At 42.5% G+C, this 24408-nt stretch overlaps 1 protein-coding gene across 1 annotated transcript in view; it reads left to right on the forward strand.

Moving 5' to 3' along the window:
- Nucleotides 1–24408, forward strand: part of DIS3L2 (DIS3 mitotic control homolog (S. cerevisiae)-like 2) — a 429536-nt gene that overhangs the window by 325437 nt on the left and 79691 nt on the right. Inside the window, exon 11 of the mRNA XM_006866746.1 lies at nt 13849–13956. Coding sequence (XP_006866808.1) covers nt 13849–13956 — 108 coding nt within the window. The remainder of the gene's footprint in view (nt 1–13848; nt 13957–24408) is intronic.

A 24408-nucleotide genomic window follows, 5' to 3' on the forward strand; every position in this document is an offset into this window, starting at 1 on the left:
AATGCAATACGTCGTTTGATTTCTTGACTGCTGCTCCTTGAGTGTTGATTGTTGATCCAAGAAGAATGAAGTGCTTGACAGCTTCAATCTTTTCTCCGTTGATGAGAATGTTGTTTATAGGTCCAGTGGTGAGGATTTTTGTTTTCTTTACAATGAGATGTAATCCATTCCAAAGGCTGTGCTCTTTGATCTTCATCAGTAGATGTTTTAAGTCCTCTTCACTTTCTGCAAGCAAGGTTGTATCATCTGCATATCGCAGGTTGTTAATGAGTCTTCCTCCAATCCTGATGCCACATTGGTCTTCATATAACACAGCTTCTCAGATTATTTGCTCAGCATACAGGTTAAATAACTATGGTGAAAGAATACAACCTTGTCACCCATCTTTTTAAATTTTAAACCATTCAGTGTTCCCATGCTCTGTTTGAACAATTGCTTCTTGGTCCAGGTACAGATTCCTCATGAGCACAATTAAGTGTTTCAGAATATTCATACTTCACAATGTTGTCCATAGCTTGTCATGATCCACACAATCAAAAGCCTTTGTGTAGTCAATAAAGCACAGGTAAACATCATTCTGATACTTTCTGCTTTTAGCCAAGATCCATCGGACATCAGCAATGATATCTCTCGTTCCATGGCCTCTTCTGAATCCGGCTTGAACCTCTGGAAGTTCTCTGTCAATGTATGATTGTAGCCATTTTCTGTATTACCTTTAGCAAAACTTTACTCACATGGGATATCCAAGAGATTGTCCGATGATTTCTGCATTCTGTTGGTCACCTGTCTTTGGAATGGGCACAAATATGGATCTCTTCCAATCAGTTGGCCAGATAGTTTTCTTCCAAATTTCTTGGCAGAGATGAGTGAGTGCCTCATGTGCCGCCTCACTTTCTTGAAAGATTTCAATTTTTGTTCCATCAGTTCCTGGTGCCTTGTTCTTTGCCAGTTCTTTCAATGCACTTTGGACTTAATCCTTCAGTATCATTGGCTCTTGATCATATGCTACCTCTTGAAAAGGTTGAACATTAACCATTTCCTTTTGGTACAGTGACTCTGTCTATTCCTTCCATCTTCTCTTGATGCTTTCTCCATCATTCAATAATTTTCCCAGAGAATCTTTCAATAACAAAAGTCGAGGCTTGGATTTTTTTCTTCAGTTCCCCCAGCTTGAGAAATGCTGAGCGTGTTCTTCCTTTTTGGTTTTCGGATTCCAGATCTTTGCACATTTTGTTATAATATTTGGCTTTATCTTCTCAAGCTGATCTTTGAATTTTTTTTCTGTTCAGCTCTTGGACCTCCTCATTTCTGGTAAGAGTAGTGGTTACAAATTGGGCTGCTAACCTCAAGGTTGGCAGTTGGAGACTACCAGCCCTTTCGCAGGAGAAAGATGAGGTTTTCTGCTCCTGTAAAGATTTACAGCCTTGGAAACCCTGTGCAGGGTCACTATGAGTCAGAACCGAGTCCACGGGACTTAACAACAACATAGGTGTTTGTCACCCTGGCTCCATATGACAAGGACCACTGTGGCATCAGACACTGCTGTGCTGTATCTTTTCTCCAGGGTTAGAGAGTAGCCGAATGGCCCATCTTCCCTTCAAGGTGAGACATAAGAAGGTGTGTAGATATATGTTCTATTCTCTTGTGTCACAGCACCCTGAACCAGTGTGAACTTAAAGGTTGTTTGTGGTCTTTACATACTTCGCATGCCTCATGTTTCTATGTCTAAATTTTCATAATGATTTTCTTATGACTCATAGGTTTCTAATGGGCATATGTAAGAGTCTCACAAAGGTTGACAAGTTTCTGTTTCTAAGTTTATATGAGTATTTATATATGTCTGTGGGAAAGTCTAAAAGTTTTGCTATTAGAATTCCAGTTCATACATGCCCAGGTTTATTCCAAACAAAATATGTTAATAAACATGGTTCTGTGATCAGTGGATGGCTGCAAGTAAGTTTTGTCCGCCATATACTTGTCTTAGTCTTGTTAGGATGTCTTGAAAAAAAAGGTCCAATGAAAGCATTGGCTTCCCAGGGGATCTGTTTGGTTAGTTCAATTCAAGGTAGAGGAGTCAGCTAAGAGGGTTAGAGTGACTATTGGAGACTCCAAAGGGATCATCTTGATTGGATTTTCTGGAAGGGCACAGGATGATCACAGGGCCTATTATGAAAGAAAGACTTTAAGAAAATCGTGCTTTGGTGAGAAGAAGGCCTGGAAAATGGTGTCAGGGAACTGTTTTCCATCACAGCGATACTCCTGCTCATTCTTTGAGGGTAGCAGGACTTTCCTGGGAGAATTTCATTGGGAAACTTTACCCCATTCACCCTACAACTCTGATCTTGACCCTTTAGTCTTCTTTTTATTCCCCAAACTCAAGAACATTTCAAAAGAACATGGTCTCTCAAGGATTCCCTAACTGCTGTTTTGACGTGGTGTAAATCAAAGAGTGCAGAATTCTTCAGGGAAGGGTTACTGCTAAGTGCTGTTGAGTTGATTCCAACTCATAGCGACCCTGTCTAGGGTTTCCAAGGAGCGGTTGGTGGGTTTGAACTGCCGAACTTATGGTTCGCCGTCCAGTGCTTATCCCACAGCGCCACACCAGGAGTCAGAGAAATTGAGGCCCTGCCTTCAGAAGTGTGTAGACCTGGATAGAATATATGTTGAGAAACAATAGCTTCACCTTTTGGTATTTTTGTTTAGTAAAGTTTTCTGTGATTTCATTGTTAAGTGCTGACTCATAGCGACCCTGTATAGGGTTTCCCAGGGGTGGCTGGTGGGTTTGAACCACTAACTTTGTGGTAAGCAGTCCATTGCTTATCCTCCAGCACCACACCATAGCCATCCGTTTTGAATTCCCTTCGTATGGAACCTGAGATGATCATAGAAAACATAGAGAACAGAGGACAAGACAGGACAGGACAGGGGAAACGTGGAGGCCCAGGAAGGTTGCTGATGCTGGGAGTCTCTCAGCTAGCTCCCAGGCGTTCTTTCTTCTCTTTCCCCACTTTGAATTTGTGCTCTGAACTTGTCATCCCAGCTCGGAGTCTGTCCAGGTGCCATGGGAGAGCTCACGTAGCACACCTGTGTATGTGTGGGCCATCGAGCCCCTGTCTGGCTGGGTCTCCCGCTGAAATAACAACACTTGTATTTGAGGAAGCAGCTTATCGGTGGGGCCTCCGGGCCTCTCAGCCCCACCCACCAAGGGGCCCTGCTGGGTCCCAGGGCTGTCAGAGAACACATACACACTGACCCCAGCTCAAATCTGCCAGGCCGTGCCAAGCCACAGAGCCACTGTATCATTGCTATCCCTTTGTCTTTCTTTGAAAGACAGAAGAATGGTAATCTACTGACACGTTGTTGTTGTTAAGTGCCGTGGAATCTGTTCCAAATCATAGCGACCCTGCACGGGGTTTCCGAGGTTGTCAATCTTTACAGGAGCAGAAAGCCTCATGGGGACATAAAACTGTATAATCTGAATTCCATCAGAATTCTGCCTCAAGATCTGGTGGAAGCTTATTCAAAGAATGCTCGTGAAAAAATAATTGTACTCCTTGAGTTTTAATGTTTAGCTTCTTCACGAGCATTTATGGTCTTTAGTATCTGACTGCTGCCGTGTGCATATTGAAGTGTGGTCTTCTGTACAAGATAGAGTTTACCAAACTTTCTTTATAACTTGGGCAGTCACTGAGCAGGGCAGCCATTGAGCGGGTCAGTCAGTAACTTTAGGAGGGAGTAGCCAAAATGGTCTATCTTAGTCTTAAAATATGAGGGGGTGTCAAAAGCTTGTGGGAAAACTCCATTGTCTTTTCATTCCATTTCCTCTTGAACTGTTTAAAACCCACTCGTATGAGTAACTTCAAAAATGTGAAATTTTGACCTTTAACTGTGACTCTGACTGCTGACAAGTAGCTCTGCTCTCAACCTGGACACTCGCCATTCACCTGGTTTGTTGGGTTTTGTGGGGGTTTCTTTGAGGGGGGTTGGTGACAAGGGGCCAAGGGTGAGGGGGTAGCCTTCCAGGGCATCTGGCTGGGCTCCAAATGTACAAGAGGAAGTGTAGATGTCTTCCCTGTAGGATTCTCAGACTGCAGATTCTTTCTATACCTTACTGGACTGCGAACCACAAGGTTGTCAGTTCAAGTCCACTAGCCGTTCCATGGGAGAAAGATGAGACTTTCTGCTCCTGCAAAGATTTACAACCTCGGAAACCCTGTACACGGTTGCTGTGAGTCAAAATTGACTCGACGGCCCTCGACAGCAACAACTCTGGATAACAAGTTACTCTTGTAACTTGACCCCCCACACCCCATGAAGAAGACTTAAATATCACACTGGAGTTCACGTGAACTCCACAGAAGCATAATTATTTAACCCAAACTGGAAAGGTGGGGGTTACCATCCATTAAACTTGTTTTGGGGGGTTTAGGGTTTTTTTGGGGGGGGTTTAAGAAAACAAAACTGAAATTTTTATGTAAAGAGGGTTAAACTACCATTCTTTGCCATCCAATGTTTTATGTGACACAGGAAACTTGTAAACATAGGAAACAACAGGTGACTCATTTCCAAGGTGAAAGTCATTCATCGGCAAACATGACTGTTTCCCGATGCCTTGTTCCTGAGGCTTCTGGGCCTGGTCGAGGGGAGGGCCCAAGCTCTGGTGTAGCGCATGCACAGAAGGGTCAGTGGCTGACTCTAGGACTGCCTCACATCGTTTATGCAAGTAGAGAAGCCATAAAACATAGCATACATTCTGCCAGGGGGATCTGGTTTAGCCCTCTGAGGATGGGGTGAGCTGGATCGCAAAGGAAATGCAAAAGTGCACCAGATGCACCAAGCCCAAAAGATATTCCAGAAATAGGGAACAATATGTGTAAAAGCTAGATTCCTGAGCAGGTGGCAGGGGGAGGGATGCAGCAAGAAGGTGATATAGCGGGGAGGCCAGGGCAAGAGACCAAAGGGGAAGGTCGTGTCAGGTAACAAGAGGAGCTCATCTGCTATGGCCCGTGAACTGACTTCTACTGAGCGTCAGTGTGGTTTTACCAAAAAGAAAACCAAGACAGAGAGTCAGATGGACTTGGCCAAATTATCCAGGAAGTGGTGGCCCCGGGATTGGACCCCAGGTCTAGCTGACTTCAAAGCCTGTACTTTCTTCCTGCACCACACTGCCAGCAAGTCTGGACTCTATTCATTTAGTTAGTAGGCTTTAGACTTTTTTTTTTTTTTTTTAAAGGGATGAAGGCCTTTTTGCAAATAAACTCTTACCCCAAATCCTAATATATAAAAACACATTGGGTTTAATTCATTAGCATGGGTTTATTTCAGATAAATGTAAAACACTTGCTTATGATATCAGTTCATGGAAACATGACATGACTTTCTTTTGGAGTAACTTTGTCATTGTTGCTGTTGTTGTTAAGTGCCGTCGAGTCAGCTCCAGCTCATGTCAATTCTACATAGGGTCTCCAAGGAGCAACTGGTGGGTTTGAACCACCAGCCTTGTGGTTAGTAGTCCAATGATCCAACAGCGCCACACCAGCACTCCAGAATAATTTTAGAGTTACAGAAAAGTTGCGAGGATGGTACAGAAAGGACCATGTATCCCACACCGTCTTCCCCATTGCTAACATCAAATATTCCCACGATCAATTTGTCATAACTAAGACATAGACATTGTTGCAGTACATTAACCAAACTCCCGACTTCAAAGTGGATTGCACCAGCTTTCCCATGAAGGCCTTCTTTCTGTTCCAGGGTCCAATGCTGCATCTAAACCAAACCAAATCCACAGCCATTGACTTGGTTCCAACTCAACAGCTTTTCTAAGACTGCCAATCTATACAGGAGCAGACAGCCTCATCGTTCTGCCTCGGAGCAGCTGGTGGGCTTGAACTGCCGAACTTACAGTTAGTAGTCCCATGCCTAACCCACAGCACCACCAGGCTCCTTTAGTTGAAGTGATTTTCTTTTGACAAACACTAAAACATAAAATTGGGAGCATGGTGGCTCTAGAGGAAAAGCACTGGACTGAAGGCATAAGATTTGCAGTTTGAACCCACCAGCCACTCTGAAGGAGAAAAATGTTCCCACATAGATTTCAGCCTCAGAAACCCTATATATAGTCATTGTGAGTCAGAACCAACACAGTGGCACTTAACAGCCACAACAGCATGAAGTCAGGCAATCTGTTATGTCATCAGTTGGTCAGTTTTATGGTTCAGAATAAGATGTAGAAGTACTAACTCTCTGTAAAATCCCTGGACTGGTCCCATTGCAACAAATGTACTGGAGTGCCTAGCCTATCACCAAAACACAGTGGGTATAATTATCCAGAAAAGAATCCATGAATGCACATGCAACTAACTTGAGTTAGTCCAAATCTAAATCTATAAAATCAATCATGAGACAGGAAGGTATTGAAACTTTCTCCCTTTTGTACAAAACACTTATGCAGGTGGATCTGAAGATGTTTTATTTTATAAAACATTTGACATACCCAAGAAAATGTTTGACATTTAGATCATAATTTTAAAGAAACTTTTGTTATTGAAAGCATGCACACACAGCAAAACATACACCAACTCAGCCATTTCTGCATGTACAGTTCCATGGCACTGCTGCCATTCTTTGAGAGTTAGGTAACCAGCCTCACCCTCATTAATATAAACTCACTGCACCCTGAGACTCCCACTAATCTTTCTATTCTCAATTGGATTCCTGTAGATAGTTCCTCAGAGATCATAATGCTCAAGGCAGACCTCTTTTACTAGTTAAGCTAAACTATTATTCAGTTTTTAAGTTGGGGTCAGAGGATATTTCTGCTTTCATGTTTTATCTCAGAGCAATAGTTCCAGGGGTCATTCAACCTCTATTGCTTTAGAAACGTAATGTTGGAGTCCAGGAGAATTGGGGATTCTGTTCTGCATTTCCCCCCTTCGCTTGGAATGTTTCTATGGAACCTTTGATCGAAATCCTAATAGCTAATTCACATCTAGCCCTCCTTGTCTCGTGTCAAAGGACGTTATTGGCCACATACTCCACATCCTGTTTATGACTCTCCTTCTTCCTCTGTTACTCCAGGTGAATACAGACCAATTGTGCCTGCGATGGCCACTTTTGAGCATTTAAGACCCCAGTCATACACACCAAGCTAGAAGGTCAAACTAAACACATTCTGAGGCCAACTTACTGGGATGCACCAGAAAACATGACCCAAAACTCCAAACTCAATCCCATGAGGCATTTGGTTGTAAATTAGTAGCCTCAGCAGCTCCTTTTTAATTTTTTTTCTGTCATTATGTATCACACTCAACACTCGTCAGTTTGAGGACTAAGGTGTGACTGACCCAAGCCATGATATTTTCAGCATGTGAAAGTTGGAGATTGAATAAGGAAGACCTCAGGAGAATTGAAGTATTTGAGTTATGGTGTTGGAGGAGAGTATTAAAAGTACCATGGACTGCCCAAAGAACAAACCAATCTGTATTGGAAGAAATATAGCCAGAATGTTTCTTGGAAGTCAGAATGGCAAGACTTCGTCTCTCATACTTTGGACATATTATCAGGAGGGACCAATCGCTGGAGAAGGACTTCATGACTGGTAAAGTGGAGGGTCAGTGTAAAAGAGGAAGACCCCCAGTGAGATGGATTGGTACAGTGGCATTAGCAAGGGGTTCAACCGTAGCAACAATTGTGAGGGTGGCACAGGACTGGGCAGTGTTTCGTTCTTTTGTGCACAGGGTCGCTATGAGTCGGTATCAACTCAATGGCACCTAACAACAACAAGAACACTTATCTGTCAGTTTGTCCTACGGTGGTGACTTGTGTGTTGCTGTGATACTAGAAGCAGTACCACCTGTATTTTCAATATCAGCAGGGTCACCTGTACTGTGCATGTGTCAGCAGAGCGTACAGACTGAAACAGACTAGGGAAAAGCAGAGGCAGACTGCTTCTGAAAGGTTAGCCACTAACAGCCTTGTGAGTAACAGCAGAACACTGTCCTAGTGCCCAAAGGTTAGATAAGCCCCTCAGGTTAGAAGGCACTCAAGACATGAGTGGGGTAGAGCTGCCTCCCCAAAATACAAAAGAAAGTTCTAAACATCCGTCAATAATCAGAAAATGAAATGTACCGAGTATGGTTTTCTGTGCCAGGTGTGATGTTGCATTCATCTTCAAAAGGAGCATTTTGAGATCTATCTTGAAGTACAATGCTACCTGTGATGAAATCCTATCCATACGCCTACAAGACGACCAGTTAAATACAACCGTTACTCAAATTTGCATACTAGCCACTTAAGCCAATGATGATAAAATTGAAGAATTCTACCAACTTCTTCAGGTTGAAACTGATCAAACATGCAACCAAGATGTATTGATAATTGTGATTCGAATGCTAAAGTTGGAAACAAAGAGGACAGATCGGTAGTTGTAAAATAAAATAAAAATAATAATCTTGATGATAGAAATTATGCTGGAGATTGCATGATAGAATTTTACAAGACTAGGGACTTATTCATTGGAAGTTCCTTTTTCCAACAACATAAAGGCGATTATACATGTGTCCCTTGCCAGATGGAATGCACAGGAATCAAATTGACTCCCGTCTGTGGGAGGAGATGATGGAGACATTCAATATCATCAACCTAAACAAGGCCAGGAGCCAACAGTGGAACAGACTATCAATTGCAAATGTAAATTGAAGCTGAAGAGAATTTAAACAAGTCCATGAGAGCCAAAATATAGCCTCAAGTATATTCCACTTGAACTTAGAGACTATCTCAAGAACAGATTTGATGCATTAGACATTAATGACCAAAGCCCAAGAAGAGTTGTGGAATTACATCAAGAACATCATCCATGAATAAAGCAAAAAGTCATTAAAAAGACATGAAAGAAAGAAAAGACCAAAATGAGTATCAGAAAGGACTCTGAAACTTGCTCTTGAATGTAGAAGCTAAGGCTACTAGAAGAAAAGATGAAGTAAGAGAGTTGAACAGAATATTACAAAGGGCAGCTCAAGAAGACAAAGTAGTATCATGAAATATGCAAAGATCTGGAGTTAGAAAGCCAAAACGGAGGAACACACCCAGCATTTCTCAAGCTGAAAGGACTGAAGAAAAAATTCAAGCCTTGGGTTGCAATATTGAAGGAGTCTGTGGACAAAATATTGAACCATGTAGGAAACATAAAAGAAGATGGAAGGGATACACAGTCACTGTACCAGAAATAATTGGTCCGTATTCAACCATTTCTAGAGATAGCATATGATCAACAATTGCTGTTACTGAAGGAAGAAGCATACACTTCACTGAAAACATTGGCAAAAAACAAAACAAAACAAAAAAAACACACAAGGCTCCAGGACTTGGTGGAATACAGAGTGAAACCTTTCACCAAACTGATGCTGGCGCTCACTAGTCTATGCCAAAACATTTGGAAGACAGCTTCTTGGCCAACTAATTGGAAGAGATCCATATTTGTGCCCATTCCAAAGAGAGGTGACCCAACGGAATGAGGAAATCATCTATCATTATCACATTCAAGTACAATTTTGCTAAAGATATTTCAGAATATCAACAAGGAGCTGTCAGAAATTTAATCTGGAATCAGAAGATGATGAGGAACATCATATGGATCTTGACTAAAAACAGAGGAAACCAGAAAGATGTTTACTTGTGCTTTATTGACTACACAGAGACTTTCAACTGTGAATTGCACAGAATGGGAATTCCAGGAACGCTTCTCATGAGAAGCCTGTACTTAAACCAAGAGGTGGTTATTAGAATATGGATTGCTTTAAAATCAGGAAAGGTGTTCTTCCACCATACTTATTCAATCTGTATGCTGAGCAAATAACCCAAGAAGAAGGATTATCTGAAAAAGAACACGGCATCAGGACAGGAGAAAGACTCATTAACAACCTGCGATATGCAGATGATACAACCTTGCTTGCTGGAAGCAAAGAGGATTTAAAATACTTACTGATGGAGATCAGAGACTACAGTCTTCAGTATAGGTTTCACCTCAATGTGAAGAAAATGAAAATCCACATAATTGGACCAGTAAATAGCTTCATGATAAATGGAGAAAAGATGGAAGTTGTCGAAGACTTCATTTTGACTGGGATGTACAATCAGCACTCAAGGGAGCAGCAGTCAGGAAATCAAAGAACTATTGCATTAGGCAAATCTGCTGTAAAAGACCTCTTTAAAGTGTTAAAAAGCCAGGCTATCAACCTGAGAACTAAAGTACTCGTGATCCAAGCCATGGTATTTTCATTCACCTCATATATGTGTGAAACTTGGATAATGAATAAGAAAATGGATGCATTTGAATGATGGTGTTGGGGAAGAATATTGAAAGTGCCAGGGACAGCTAGAAAAACAAACAGATGTGTGTTGGAAAAAGTGCAGCCAGCTCCTCCTTAGAAGTCAGGATGGCAAGACTTTGTCTCATGTACTTTGGACGTGTTGTATGGAAGGACCAGTCCCTGGAGAAGGACAGCATACTGGTAAAGTGGAGAGTCAGCAAAAAAGAGGAAGACCCTTAACAAGGGGTGCATTGACACAGCGCCAGGAACACTGGACTCAAACAGAACCAAAATTGTGAAGTTGGTGCAGGACCAGGCAGAGTTTTGTTCTTTGGTACCTAGGATAGCTATGAGTCGAATTGACCTGACGCCTGGGTTAATGTGCTGGACTGCAAGGTTAGTTTGGACTGTAAGGTCAGCGGTTCAAACCCACTGGCGGCTCCTCAGAAACCATATATAGGGTCGCTATGGATCAGAAACAACATGATGACATTTAACAACAACAATGACATTGAGCATGTTTTCATTTGTTTATTGGCCATTTGAATATCTATTTAAGTCCTTCAGCTGTCTTATTATTAGATTTTTAGTATGTCTTTTTGTTATTATTGTCAAAATGTTAAATCTCTGTTGGTTATTAGACTCTTGGTGGATAAACAGAATGAAAAGATAATAGAATTTTTTCTATGAACTTTTTGAAACTCCTTGGTATGGTCTTGAAAGATATGCTAGCAGGTAGCTTGTCTTTTCTCTTTTTTTGGTAAAGCCTTTTGATTAACAGAAGTTTTAAAGATGTATGAGGTCCCATTTTTTATTTTGTCTTCTGCTGTTTGTGTTTTTGTTATGAAATTAGATTATCTATTGTTGAAAGCTAGGGCTAACAATGTTGCCCTGCTTATTCCTCTAAGAATTTTACAATTTTTATTTTCACGGTTAGGTCCTTAATCCATTTTGAACTTGTTTCTGTGTCTGGTATGAGACATATATCCTGCTTTAATTTCCTACATGTGGAAATCCAAATTTCCAGTGCCACTGACTGAAGAGACCCTTTCAACCTCAGATGAACTTAACACCCTTGTCAAAACTCAGTTGACCCACAGACATGTTGATTGACTTCTGTGCTCTCAATCCTATTCCCGTGGTCTGTGTGTCTATTGTTAAACCAATACCAAACTATTTTACTTACTGTAGCTTTGTAGTATATTTTAAAATCAGTAAGTGTGAGTCCTCCTACTTTGTTCTTCTCCTTCAATATTGTTTTAGCTATTTGGAACCTCTTTTCCTTCCAGATAAAGTTGAAGGTTGGTGTTCTGTTTCTGTAAAGAAGGCTATTGAAATTCTGATAAGGATTGCCATTGAATTTATAAATCACTTTGGGTAATATTGACATCTTAACAATATTGTCTTCTAATCCATGAACATGGAATATCTTTTCATTTATTTAAGTCTCCCTTATGTTTTCTCAGCAGTTTTATAGTTTTATCGTATAAGTTCTTCACATCCCTGATTAGATTTAATCCTAGGTATTTTATTCTCTTAAGGAGCTCTGGTAATGTAGTGGTTATGAATCGGGCTGCAAACCTTAAGGTCAGCAGTTCGAAACTACCAGCTGTTCCGTGGGAGAAAGATGAGGCTTTCTGCTCCCATAAAGATATACAGCCTTGGAAACCCTGTACAGGGTTGCTATGAGTTGGTTCCGACTCCACGGCATATAACCACCACCACCACTGCTTTATTCTCTTAGGTGCTACCATAAATGGAATTGTGTCCCTACGTTCCCGTTTAGATTTCTCATTGTTGGTGTTTAGAAAGTCTTCTGATTTGTGCTTGTTGACTTTATGCCCTACAACTTTACTAAATTCCACCATTAGCTCTAGAAGTTTTTTTGTGGTTGATATTACATTTTAATACACCACTAAATGAGTGGGGAAAATGTTATCTGCAATAACAGAAAACTTTTTTGAAAGTAATTGTTGTATAGGCTTACTCGTCAGATAGAAACTGGTGGAACCTGAACTCTCCCCCATGGCTTAATTTCCCTCCAAACAATAGGCAGATCTATCAGGGAACCCGTCACACTAGGGAGGTATACACACCTTAAATAATTGGGGAGCAAAGGGGCAGCATTTACCGAAGAGTTAGGAAAAGAGGAATAGAAACAGGAAACGCAAGGGGAAGTGGGATGAGTAGGGTTGCATTGTGGGGATTGCAGCCATTGACACAAACCAAAATGTGTATGAATTGTTGAATGCAAAACAAATGATCTACTCTGTAAACTTTTACCCAACTCACAATACAAAGGGTTTTTTAAACAAAAGATATTTGTAGTGTACAAACTGTTACCAAAAGTCTTCAGGTGGTCATTAAATTTTATACAAGTGTAAAAAGATAATAGCTTCCTTCCAAAGCATGCCAAATAATGCCGTACAATTATGAATTAACTTGTTTCTCATATGGGCCATAGTTTTAGAATGTACTTTTCCAGTACAAAGATCATTTACTGTATTAAAAGAAGAGTGCAAGTACAGACACTTCACACAAAACAAGAAACCACTGGAGTTGGGTATATTTTTTCCTAAAAAAGAAACTTACTCCTAAGTGTACCTCAAATATAATACCGATGCCCCCTATCTGCTAACTTCTCAATTAGTTGACAGGGTAACTGTGTTCGTCAGACCTAACACTACAAATCAAGTAGGTTCACAGCACAAGTATTGAATAAATGGATGTTAGTGCTAGTATTTTTAGTTTGGGAGGAAGAATAAATGGTAATCAAATTTTAAAATGGGAGAAGGAACTGACTTAAAGACAGAAGGACGAGAGTTTGAAGTCTCTTCAGGAGACCCAAGGAGAGATACTCATTTCATCATTTGAATTTTGGTGAACATAAGTAGTATTCTGGAATAGCTATGAATCATAATTTGAAAATAAAATTGAATAGATTTAATTAAAGAAAGTATGCCACTGAATAAAAGTATTGCAAGATACAAAGTTCAGTAGAGAGAAGAGATAGTGTAGGGTTAAAGAAACTACAAAATGGATAACTCATTGACCACATTGTTCTAGAAAAACTGGATTTATGAACTTTGTGGTTTCATTGCTATAGTGATATTTTGTTATTCTGTTAACGTTCCAACATGTAATTTGGTAAATTGTGGTATGTTCAGTTACTAAAGCATTGATTTGGCAACAGCTTAATTTTACTTCAATGAAATCCTATCAAGACTTTATATTCAACCCTTGGGTTCTTGCGTATAAAGTCCAACTGGAATGATTACATCCCAAAGTACAAATTGTTCTGGAGCTTTAGTATTGAGTTAAATGCCATTATTTTTTCATTGCGATAATCTATCTGTTGCCTTCTGTTACCTCTCCAAATCACCTCTACTTAGAAGACTGGAACAATCTGAGAGAGTGCAGTCTTGGAGGGAAAGAGCAGCCTCCATCTTCAGCTTGCTCTAGAAGCTCAAGCTTCTGAACTCTGGCACATTGCCACGGATTACAGAAAGGTGCTCACGGGACTGTGCTCTGTTTGCAGGTGATCCCCATGCTCCCCAGGCTGTTGTGTGAGGAGCTGTGCAGCCTCAATCCCATGACCGACAAGCTGACCTTCTCTGTGATCTGGACGCTGACTCCAGAGGGCAAGGTAACCACTTCGAGCCATTGTCCAGTCCCTGGGAACCTATGAAGCACTGATTGAACTATCCCCTGGGGGTGGGTGAGGGAGGTGGGGGGCAGCCAGCATAGGGAAGAACAAGTAAGGCCTCTAAGAAGTGTCGGGCTCACTCAGAGAGAAAGACTTTCACCCTAAGCAATTAGAAAACAGTTGTGTTTTTTGTATGTGATGGAAACAAATTGTGCAGTCAAGAGTAAATGAGGGAGGTTTCATGGAGGAGATAGGTGCTGAGGGTGAAAACAAATGTGGATGGGCAGATGAAGGAGGACCATTTGAGAAAAGCGTGGCGAGACTCTCAAATGCCAGTCACCAGTGTGTCATGGGTGTTAGGGTCCCTCTGAATTGTCTTGAGAGAGGTGACATCTTAGAGAGAAATGCTGCATGGTGTTGTGCAGGATGGCCTGGCAGGTTGAAGGTAAATTAACCAGGTAATGCTGCAATCAGGACACTCAGTGATGAACCCACAGACTAAGAACAGACAAGATTCTAGACACAGGGACACAAGAAAAACTGACCTCCTGCCCCCAAGACAGAAACAACTCAAAACATCAAAAGTACAGTCACGGTTAAACAAAACACAGTGCCTACTCAACGAACATTATACAATTACGAAAATGGTTTACAAAGGCCACGTGAGACTATGGGAGGTGTTTATGCTGTGCTATTAAATGAAAGTTTCAAAAGATATTTAATTATAAAGAGGTTCCAAATAAAGGTGGAGGGTTGAATACCCACATTTACTTTCATTCCCTCTCAAAACCTCACTAAAACAACAGTGAAGAGATTTTTTTAAAGGCATAAACCCACAAGGACAAGAAGAATGGGAGAGGAGGCAACAGCAACAGAGCTTTGGAAGCTGGAAAGCAGATGGCTGAGTGGTAACTGACTTAGCAGCCCTGAGAAAGCTAGATCCTGAGCCAACAAGAGAGAAAGCCAAGAAACAACCCCGTGTACACTGCAGAAACCTAAAAGAAATTCACAACTTGACAGTACCAGGCAACAATGAAAGGAAAGGCAAGAGCAGATGAAGATGAGGCAGACAAAAGTATTGCTTAAAAGCTTTTTTAAAAGAGATCGTCCTTGTCCTAATTCAGCAAAAAACCAGAAATTTCTTCTCTGCATACCAAACACAATATAGTTAGGAGAATAAAACTGAGTGAATGTTTGCATGGTGAATGTTAGGATTCCCAGCTTGCTTTTCCCAAACAACCCCAGAAGTTTGGTAGCCAGGCCTATACCATTAAGACAGACAGGAGTCGGAAAATCTTCCTTGAGGAATGTGAGTCTTGAAGAATAAAGACTTTAACAACGTCAGGCTAGCCCAGTCAGCAGCCCAGCTGTATCTCCCTGTACTCAGGTTTACAGACAACTCTACCCACACAATCAGAGTTTTCCAGTTTCTCACTTTTGTGAATCAGGAGATAACCAAGGAGAAAGCTTCTAATTTGAAATAGAAAGGAAATGAACAGGAAGGGGGGGGGGGGGGGGGACTAGGACCAAACATAACCTACAGGGAAAAGAAAACTATCATTTATATCCTCAGAAAGATTTTTAAGGTAGGGTCAGGAGAAAGAGGGGAAAGGAGTTATATATGTCATAGAAATAGGTACTTTCTAAAAGAAACCTTGAGAGAACAAAAAAAAAAGGTGTTGGAAATTGAAAACATCGTGAAAGGAATGGAGAAAGCTCAAGATGCTAATTAGAAGTTAAAGTTGATGAATTGTCCCCAGAAGAGAGAAAAAAAACTAAGAAAATGTGAGGCCCAGTTCAGGATATCCAACATCTATCTGTGCAATGTGCATTCCGGAAATAGAGGACAAAAAAAAATAAAGGGGAAGACATGATCAACAAAATAATTCAAGAAAATACCCATTTCTGGAGGATATGACTTTCCAGAAAGACATTTTGTTTTCTAGAAAGACTCGACTGCCCAGCACAGTTGTTGTTATTAAGTGCCGTTGAGTCGGTTCCGACTCATAGCGACCTTGTACAGGGTTTCTGAGGGTGTAAATCTTTACGGGAGTAGAAAGCCTCATCTTTCTCCTGTGGAGCAGCTGGTAGACCTTAAGGTTCGCAGCCCGATTCGTAACCACTACGCTACCAGAGCACAACCTGCCCAGCACAGTAGTGGAGATATATCAGTGTAAAATTTATCCTCTCTGTATACAGGGTAGATAGGGACAGGCAACTTAGACATTGGCTACCTAAAATAAGGGGATGATAAAGGCACAAAGTAACTGGCTTACATGGTCTTAAGAAGGAGTTTAGTTGCAGAGTATGCGGAAGAAAGTAAAGTCCCCACTGAATAGTTCTCATCTTGTCTAGATGGGTCTGGTGAAAAGAGATGGGGATAAGATTTTTATGATTCAATAGTGAGTAATAGTTATCATGACTAATTGAGACTGTCAGAACTGTCAAGGTAGAAGTTTTGTAGCAAAGCGGGGGGGGGGGCACTAGTTAATCTTATAAGAAGTTCTGGTAGTGTAGTGGTTACAAATCGGGCTGCTAACCTCAGGGTCAGCAGTTTGAAACTGCCAGCTGTTCCACAGGAGAAAGATGAGGCTTTCTGCTCCTGTAAAGATTTACAGCCTTGGAAACCCTGTACAGGGTCACTTTGTGTCGGAACCGACTCCACGGTACTTAACAACAACAACAGTTCATCTTACAGTCCAGGAACAGAGAACCCTAGCTCCATCAAGGGAGAAGAGCACAAGAGGAATGTGGGACCCTATCCAGAGAAGCAGCAATGGGAGAGATGATGACATAAAGAGAGAGAGAGCAGCTGAGGACTCTAGACTCATGGAAAGAGAAAGGCTGTGTGCTGGTGGCTGGGTGCTGGCAGCCGGAAGGCAGGCTTGTAAGAATGTGCACTGTGGTTGCTTAAATGATTATATATTCCTAAGTGTTTTCGTGTACATCAAAAAAAACCCAGAGGGAATAGAAGCAAAAATACTGTTGGAGGATGATGCACAGAGGAGATTGTAATCATTGCAGTGAAACGATGAGTGTAAAACCAGTGTTCTTCCATGTTAACTATCACTCAATTCGCAATAAAAACTTGAAGAAAAAAACCAAACAAGATAGAAGAGCTAGGAGTGGAGCCTGTCCTTTGGACCTGGGTCCCTGTGCTGAGATGCCGGGAATGATTGATGTCAAGACACATAAAGATCTCCAAGGAATGCTGGGCCTACTGATGTTGAAAGGAAATAAGGACCTTTCTCCATAGCTAGCACTCTGAATTCGGACTTCTAGCCTCCTAAACCATGAGAGAAGAAATTTCTGTTTGTTCAAGCAAAAAAATAGTTCTTAAGATCAAAGGGGCAAACATTATCTGAAATACACAAAAAGGGAATTGTAGAGACAGTATGCCAGCAATCATATTTGGGTAAGGGTTAGGAGCAGACATGGAAGGAAACCAATGAATGACAAAAGACCAGAAGGAAGTAAAACAAAATACCAGTAGGGGTTATAGATGGGGGTAAGACGATGAGTCATTTATTATTTTTTTGTATTTTCTTTAAATTTTTTAAAACACTTACTATGTTTATATTTTTATAGTTACTTCTTTTTGTAAGAACTTAAATAAATAAAAAATAAATGCCCATAGAAGAAAACTGAGTCAACAGAAAAGAACTTTGAATCTGAATTACTCCTGCCAAAAGTCAGGCCCAAGAAATGAAAGCTTTTGAGCTACAGAGCTCCGAAAATATGAGGGTCACAAGAGAAGCACCAGAAAGAGGCAAACAGAAAGCTCCGATGGCCTTCTGGGGTTCTTCTCGGAGCAGTGTCTGGTGACCAAGCCTTCTGGCATGACGGTTCTGGCGAGCAGGTGTGAAGTAGGCATAAGGCCCAGTAGAAACCAAAACCGAATTGAAAGTCAAAGGATTTGGACCAAGTACAGAATCGGGCAAGATCCACTAACTGTTCTCCTTAGACTGTGGTTAGCTGAGTGCCCAGATATCAGCTCTCTAACCAGACTGAGAGACTAGCTAGGAGATAGACCCAGTTAGTTAGCGCTGGGCTGTGGCGACATCTTATCCATACTCAGGATACAGGAGTTGAGAGGTCCGATTCAATTTCTGAAGTCCATCTCTCGCTTGAACTGATAAAATGGCCTCCTCACTATTCTTTCAGTTTCTGCTCTGCCCCACTTCATCTTCGCTCCACACAACAGTCAGAGCAGCCTTCTAGATCATAAATAAGATCTTGTCTCTGTTACTCAAACCTTCCAATCTCATTCAAAAGAAAATTTAAACAGTCTTTAGAATGAAAATTTTTCTTTCTGTTCTTTTCCCCCCATCTTCTCTGCTGGAAATGCCGTCTCCTGGGACTAGACTCTCTTCTCACCTTTGGGAGCATCTTTTCTGAAATGGGAGAAGTTGGCTCTTACTGTCCATTCTCTGCAGGCAGCCTCCTCCTCTCCCAGCTTCCTTTAAGGCTACCTATCAAACTAGCTTCTAGAAAGACCTTACTTACTTAAGTGTAGGTCAAATTTTCCCACTTACCATGTTCTAGCATTCTTCAGATTTCTGCCCATTCCTTGGAGGAAGTTTGTCCTGTCCCCGTGTAACTAACACAGCCCTTTGTAAGAACTGGACTTTGGAAGAGAACTATTGTATGTGTGAGACCAGGCTGCCTTTCTTCTGCTGGCCCTTTAGCACCTTTGTTGTTGTTGTTATGTGCTGTAGAGTCAGTTCCGACTCATAGCGACCCTGTACAGGGTTTCCAAGACTGTAAATCTTTACGGGAGCAGAAAGCCTCATCTTTCTTCCCCGGAACAGCTGGTAGTTTCGAACTGCCAACTGTGAGATTAGCAGCCTGATTCGTAACCTTTGTTGGTGTTGCTGTCAGGTGCCATCGAGTCGGAACCGACTCATAGCGACACCATGCACAGCAGAACAAAACAATGTCCGATCCTGGGCCAACCTCACTACTGCTGCCATACTTGACGCCATCAATGATGTCACCTGGCTGATCCATCTCATTGGGGGTCTTCCTCTGTTTCTCTGACCCTCCATCTTACCCAGCATGACATCCTTCTCCAGCGACTGTTCTCTCCGGACAATGTGTCCAAAGTATGAGAGACGAAGCCTAGCCATCTTGGCCTCCAAGGAGCACTCTGGTTGCACTTCTTCCAAAACAGATCTATTGGTTCTTTTGGCAGTCCATGGCACTTTCAGTATTCTCCTCCAACACCACAACTCAAAGGCATCAATTCTTCTACGATCTTCCTTATTCACTGTCCAGCTTTCGCATCCATATGAGGTTATTGAAAATACCATGGCTTGGGTCAGGCGCACCTTAGTCCTCAAGCTGACATCTCTGCTCTTCAATACTTTAAAAAGTTCCTGTGCAGCAGATTTGCCCAATGCAATACTTCATCTGATCTCTTTAGGGGCCCTCTTATTTACTGCTAATGTAGCTGTTTCAAGCTTTTACCCCTGGGCTTCCTTCCACCTTCAACCTTTTCTTTCACTCCTCTTCCCTTCAAGACCCAACTTTCCCCCCAGATGACTGTTACCTTTCCCTCTGGGAACCAGAGGAGCCAGCCAGCTTGATCCATGTCAAGATTCCTCACTGCCTTTCCCCTTCGTTTCCCCTCTCTCCATGGGATAAAACATGTTCCTGTTCCAAGAGTTCTTTGAATGGCCTCAGCATCCACTGAGCCACTGCTAATATAGCTGGTTCTGTGCTGCAGGGTGTCTCTAATCCATCCTGTCTTTCCCTGCCCCAGTTCAGGTTCTTGCCGTCTTCCCTGGGACTGTTGGGATGAATTGTGCATGGCCTCAGTGGTATCGGATGTCTTTGTTGAAGCTGAAGCTGACCCTGTCCCTCTTGTTTCTCAACGTCCTTGGGTAGCATCTCATGATTATCTACAACAGTCCATTTTCTGAAACACAGCATGCAAAGACTTCCACCAACTCCTCCCCAATCTATGACCATCTGCCACCCACCTAACACGGCCCAAGTCCTCTTGCCACTGAGCTATGTGGCCTGGTAGAAGGCAGTCACACTTCTGAGATTTTGCATGGGCTTCTTCCTCTTCCTAGAATGCCCTGCCTTTCTTCTCTACCTGTAAGACTCCTACTTCATCCTACAAGACACAGCTAAAATGCCACCTCTTGATGATGTTATTCGTATTGATTGTTTTTTAAAATTTGTATTATGAATTGAGTGAAAGTTTACAGGGCAGGTGAGCAGTTTTACATTCAAAAAATCATATTTTGTTTCATTGCAATGATTACAATCCCCTCCTTTTACCATCAGTCAGCAGTATTTAACCCTCTATCCCCCCCCCACTTTTTATTTTGATGTTTGCATACAAAATAGAAAATACATCTTCGTTTTTCGAAGAGCACACTTTGCAAGTCAGCCTCCTGCCTGCAGGCACACAACCTTTCTCAGTCCTCAGCTGCTCTGTCTCTCTATGCATGGCCTCTGTCTATCTCTGTATGCACTACCTCTGCCACCATCTCTGCTGTCGCCACTTTTCTGGTTAGGATCCCATGATCCACTCATACTCTACCCTCTTGCTGGTCCTAGGGTCCTCTGTTCCTGAAATGAAAAATTAACTACTTCCGCCTTTTAGTTACACATCTCCTACATTTATAGTTGTGACAACCACAATTAATTCCTGATAACAGTTACTCACAATTGAATCATAAAATCCTATCTCCATCCTTCCGCATTCCCTTTCACCAGACCTAACTGGAAAAGAGGTAAACTATTGAATGGAAATTCTACTTTATCCCCCTCATTCTGAAACTAAGCACACTTATGAACGCTTGTAAGCCAGACACTTAGTGCATTTATAGCCCTCCATTTTTGATAGCTAATGTCTAAGTTGCCCATCCCTATCAGCGCAGTGTACTGAGGAGGCAAGCTTGATCCTTGATACGAAGAATCTTTCCTTTCACTTGGAATTTTGAGCAACAACATCCATAAGAAAAGGTCCAGTTCATCAAATTGTAGCAATTGACTCTTGTTCCTTGTATCAAACTTCTTTATTTTCATCTGGTCGAGTTCTGGTCAGTTAACCATCCAAGCTAGGTCAAGTGGATACAATATGAAAGTTTTGGAGTTCTTGTACACCTCCCCCAACTTCAGCTTTAGCCCCCAGTGACTAGGTTATTGTCCATGGGCTCAGGAATGTACACGCCTCCCTAAACTTTAGACCAGCCAGCCTTTCCTCTTCTCTCTTTCATCTCAAGGTCAACAGGTATCTGTGGAAGATGGCCAGACTTAGCCCACATCTTTATTGATGCATTTTCCCCACTTGCACCCACAGTAGACCAGGGTGGTCACCAGCAAACATATAAGACTGCTGTGTGTTCCCTTTGAGTTTCAGTCTTAGAAGGGAGTTTACCCTGGTGGGCTGGATTTTCTTGCCTTGATGGCTCCAAGGCAAACAGCTTGCTTTATAGTCTAACAGCCACACCAGTGTGCTTTTTTTCTGAAGGCTTTTCTTTCAAAAATTATCCTCTACTCCTCTAGCTGTTCTGGGTTGGTCTGCATGTCTTTCCAAGTGGGAATATCCCACCTCAGAAAGTTCTGTGTGGGGCTCAGGATTCCACCTAAGGCCCCATACTATGCAACGGCTAAACAAGAAACCTATTTCCTTGGGTAAATTCAATTTTCCTTTTTTCATGCTATTAGTATTCATCCTTATTTAATAACTACTCATATTTGCTTTGTTCAGATACTACTTCAGAGATCTAAGGTGTAGGACTTGAATATGCACACAAATAAAACAAAGTATCTCCTAATGGTAGGCTCCTAGTTCTTCTCCTGTCATCTCCTGCCTGAATTTAAGTTTTCTACAGTGATTGCATTATCATAAGAAACAGTATGTTATTTTGTGAAATTGGAATACATTGTAGGAAAGTAGAAAGGAAATGAGAGGATGAAGATGAAAAGAGAAGGATCTGATTTTTGGAACCAGGTCAAGGGGGTGGTAGGAGGCCTCAGAACCCAAAGGCTAGGTGTAGGATCTGCTCCCAGTATAAGGGAGACCACCAGCTCTCCTAACCTGGGGAGGGGTGGTGAACAATGTGGATGCCCTAACAGGTGTGTCCTCCCTGATGCCAGTCAGAATCTGTTTTTCCCATCTCTCTGCCTCTACAGCATATCTCACTTAGAGCCACTTGGCCATAGATTCTTGTCCTATTAGATTTACAGTCCTGATAGGCAAGGCCTGCTCATAATTTCTTATTCCCCTGCAACCCAGTGCCATGTAACCAGAAAATGCTCAAAAATAATTTCATGAAGTAAACTGCAGATATGTTTTCACCATTCTCTGCTTACCTAGTCTGCTTTAATTAGTCTCTCAGCTCACTAAAGCAGCAGGTCTGTAGTAAGAGGCGTACCCCACAGCCCCTTCACAGACCTTCTCCCTGTCTACTTTTCTGTATCTCTCCTATCCTAGCATCCCAGCCTCCCCACAAGGGAATCCTGAAAAACTTGAAAAGCAAACTGGTGAGTACTCCCAGGGCCATATTGCTATCTGTGTGACAGTCACAAAACTGAGGCACATGGGCTGGAGTGTGTCACCTACTTGGGGGCTTCAGCTAGTGGAAAAGAAACACAATGTTTGGCTTTTGTGTTCCATCTTCAGATACCTTTGTGGTAATCTTGCCCAAGCAGCTCCCAGGGAGAAACAATCTCTTCAAAGGCTGAGCCTTAGAATTATGAGAAAGTTCCCAGAACCAGAGGCGGAGAAGAATTGTTTTATTTCAGGCCAGTAGAGACAACGCTGGGACAACAGGAGCTCCTGGAAGTCTTCTGCTGTGCCCTCATGCCTCCTGGGTCCCAGATTCCTAATGAAGGTACCAGACCATTAACTGGCTGGCTCATGGTCACTTGAAGGTAACAGCAGAACGAAAGTGTGAGCACAGATTTTGCTGTGAATCCTTGAGATTAATTCAAAGTAAAAATGTCTTCAAGAAATAAAAAGAGAAACAAAAAAATCTGTCGTATAAATAGCTGGAAACTATTTTCAGTTTAGCTTTTCGCCTGCATTTTGATGTTATTAGTAGTGGATTTGATTTCAACCTAAGAATGAACTTAGGTCCTAAAACTACTTAGCAGATGGTTGTGCTGAGTGACTTTGAAAGAAGGCTGAGCCTCTATCTTGGTGCCGTGGTGTAGACTGGCCCTGTTGGTTGAAGGCCAAGGCCAAGTTCATCTAATTAGCCTTAGGCATCTGACCTTGGTGTTTCCCCGGGCCTCAGAGGCTTCCTCCCCTGCTTCCCTTCATATTCATTCCTTCCTTTCTCCCTTCCTTCACCTTCAGCTTCCTTTCCTGGTGTGTTCACCAAGACAGTTCACCCAGAGTTCCCTGGCCCCACCCCACTTCCATGCACTACCCAGAGGTGGGGCTTTGCAAGGAAGGCAGCCCCTCACTCACTGTCAGGAATGGAATCCTTATCTCCCAAGCACCCCCAGAACCCTCAAGCTCCTTTCACAGTTCTTAGGTTTGCCTTGTAAGCCAAACACCTCAGGAGGCGTCCTCACTTATTCCTTCCTCTCCGCCTGAGAGGTTTAGACAGCTGCCTCCAGGTCAGGCGGGAAAGGCACCAGCTTAGAGCTCCAACGGGAGGCCAGGTCACCTGCCTCAGAGAACACAAAGCAGCCTGCTTAATTGAGGAAAGTTCTCTGAACTCCACTGCAGAGTTCTGCAAACATACTGTGCTCAGCTGCTGGGTCTCTTCCTCTTGCCCTCGACATGGACCTCTGGTAGTCCCTGCTTGCTTCCCTGTGAGAGACAGCTCAGTCTCCAGCAACAGAAAAACCAGTTGCTGAAAAATCAATCCTGACTCCTGGTAACCCCAGGAGTATCAGAGTAGAACTGCGCCCCAGAGAATTTCCAGTGCCTCAGAAACCCTGTACAGGGTGGCTATGAGTCGGAACCGACTCCACGGCACATCATAACAACAACTTAAAAAAACCCAGGTTGCTAGGACTTTCTTCTGAGTGGACTCAAGCCTTGTACCTTTTGGTTCGCAGCAGAGCATGCTAATCATTTGTACCATCAGGGACTCCCCACCCCCACCCCACCCCCACCACCACTACCAAACAGAAGAGAAGGCCAGTTCAGTTCAGAGGCTGTAGACCACTAGGGATGAATGATCGGTACTTCATGCTCATTCTTTGCTCCTCAATCTTAGTGTGCTTTTCTTTATTTTTCGTAAAGAAGAAACCTGGGCCCCCACTCAGTCTCAGTGGGATAGTGTCCAGGAGCCCCCGGTCCCACCCCCAGCCACCCAGCGCCTCGGCCCTCAAGCGTTCCTGGGATCTCCTGGGTTCTCCGTGTCACTGGCTCTCCCTCATGAGCTTGCTTCTGCCACAGAGATGTCGTCATCTGCCTCTCAGCCCCTGCGCTTTCTGCTCAGTTCTCTCTCAGACATCTTCTTCTTGTCACAG

This window comes from Chrysochloris asiatica, unplaced genomic scaffold, assembly GCF_000296735.1.
Source record: "Chrysochloris asiatica unplaced genomic scaffold, ChrAsi1.0 scaffold00096, whole genome shotgun sequence".
Classification (NCBI taxonomy): domain Eukaryota; kingdom Metazoa; phylum Chordata; class Mammalia; order Afrosoricida; family Chrysochloridae; genus Chrysochloris; species Chrysochloris asiatica.